Below are 1,316 nucleotides of genomic sequence, written 5' to 3'. Positions count from 1 at the left end.
CTGAGTCTGTTAGTTCAGCACTATGCTCTCTTGATAACAGCTTCATGCCAGGTGCTGTAACGCCACCTATTGGTTGAATCTATTCAGGACAGTTAATTGCACAACTGCAGGTGGTTGCTTTTCGTAAAAACCCAAAAGTAGATTTTTGAATCAAATGATGAATAAAACATTTGTCATATTTTAGAGAGCACTTTATTCATTATATTCTAACTTCCATTTGCTATAACTCAACATGTGTACTTAAAGTCACTGATATGATCTCCTCCACAGTGTGGTTGGCTTCCTTCGTATGATTTGTATTAAAGTGAGTCAGGTGTCAGAGCAACAAACAGCCTCTCCGCTGTATGTTTTTGTCACAGAGCTGAGGTCTGCCACAGCACTGTGTAGACTGGCTGCACACAGATAAACAGCCTCGTCTTCCTTCTGAACGCTGGCTATCGTCAGAGACCACTGCTTCTGCGACCTCGCTGCCTCATAACCAGATTTGAATCCCTCTTCATAAGTTGCCGTCCCAACTAGTATATACCCTATGAACTGAAAAGCTCCTCCACTCTGCTGTCGGTACCAGTACAGATATTCATAATCTGTGTCGTTCTGGAAGCAGTGCATTTCTGCCGACACATCTGGAAGACTGGAGATGTAGTGGGGCCACTGAGTGATCAGCACAGACTGAGAAACGCCTGAAACACACACAAGAATAACAGAGAAGCTCTTACCAGCATTGATAACATATTTGTTAAATCACTTCAATATTTCTTATATCTTTACGTATTTTTAAAAGTTTGCTTCAGATCTACACTTCATGAAAATGTGCATTAAACCCGGGAACTATTTCCATCACAAAATGGATGAGCTGAAGCCAAATTGTGTCTGTTTTTTATTTTTCTAGATCTTAACTTTACCTGCAGCCCAAAGCATAAAGAAAGTCAAGGTGGTGACGCCTGGAATCATTTTGATGTAGGAAGGGTAAATGAATGAAAAGAGAAGGAGCCAACACTTGAGATCAGTGAGGAGGAAATGACATCATAGTCTCTGCCGTGTTCAATAGACCAATGAGAAGAGGTGCAGAAGGGAGTCGCTGAGACTCGTTAGCATAAGGGAGCAGCTGATCTTTGTGTCGGTGTTCAGTCTGTCTTCTGTTGGATTCACACCTCAGTAATTGTCTCCCACATTACTTTTATGCCTTTGTCCTCTCAGGGATGGAAATGGACAGCAGCTGAAATATGCCGCTGTCTTTATGGAGCAGTTCAGGTTTGATGCAGGTGCATGTTTGATGCTGTGGGCCACCAGCTTTTTGTAAAGCAGCCAGAGGAGTT

At 42.5% G+C, this 1,316-nt stretch overlaps 1 gene segment (V, D, J or C); it reads right to left on the bottom strand.

The window, feature by feature from the left end:
- Nucleotides 1-309: 309 nt before the first annotated feature.
- Nucleotides 310-981, bottom strand: LOC129114863 (immunoglobulin kappa variable 1-9-like). The segment is given in 2 exon segments: nt 310-680; nt 903-981. Coding segments are annotated over 2 exon segments (420 nt in total).
- Nucleotides 982-1,316: the final 335 nt, after the last annotated feature.

This window comes from Anoplopoma fimbria, unplaced genomic scaffold (genome assembly GCF_027596085.1).
Source record: "Anoplopoma fimbria isolate UVic2021 breed Golden Eagle Sablefish unplaced genomic scaffold, Afim_UVic_2022 Un_contig_10528_pilon_pilon, whole genome shotgun sequence".
NCBI lineage: Eukaryota > Metazoa > Chordata > Actinopteri > Perciformes > Anoplopomatidae > Anoplopoma > Anoplopoma fimbria.
The sequence above is the reverse complement of the archived record's forward strand: the minus strand, read 5'-3'. Positions and strand labels throughout refer to the sequence as shown.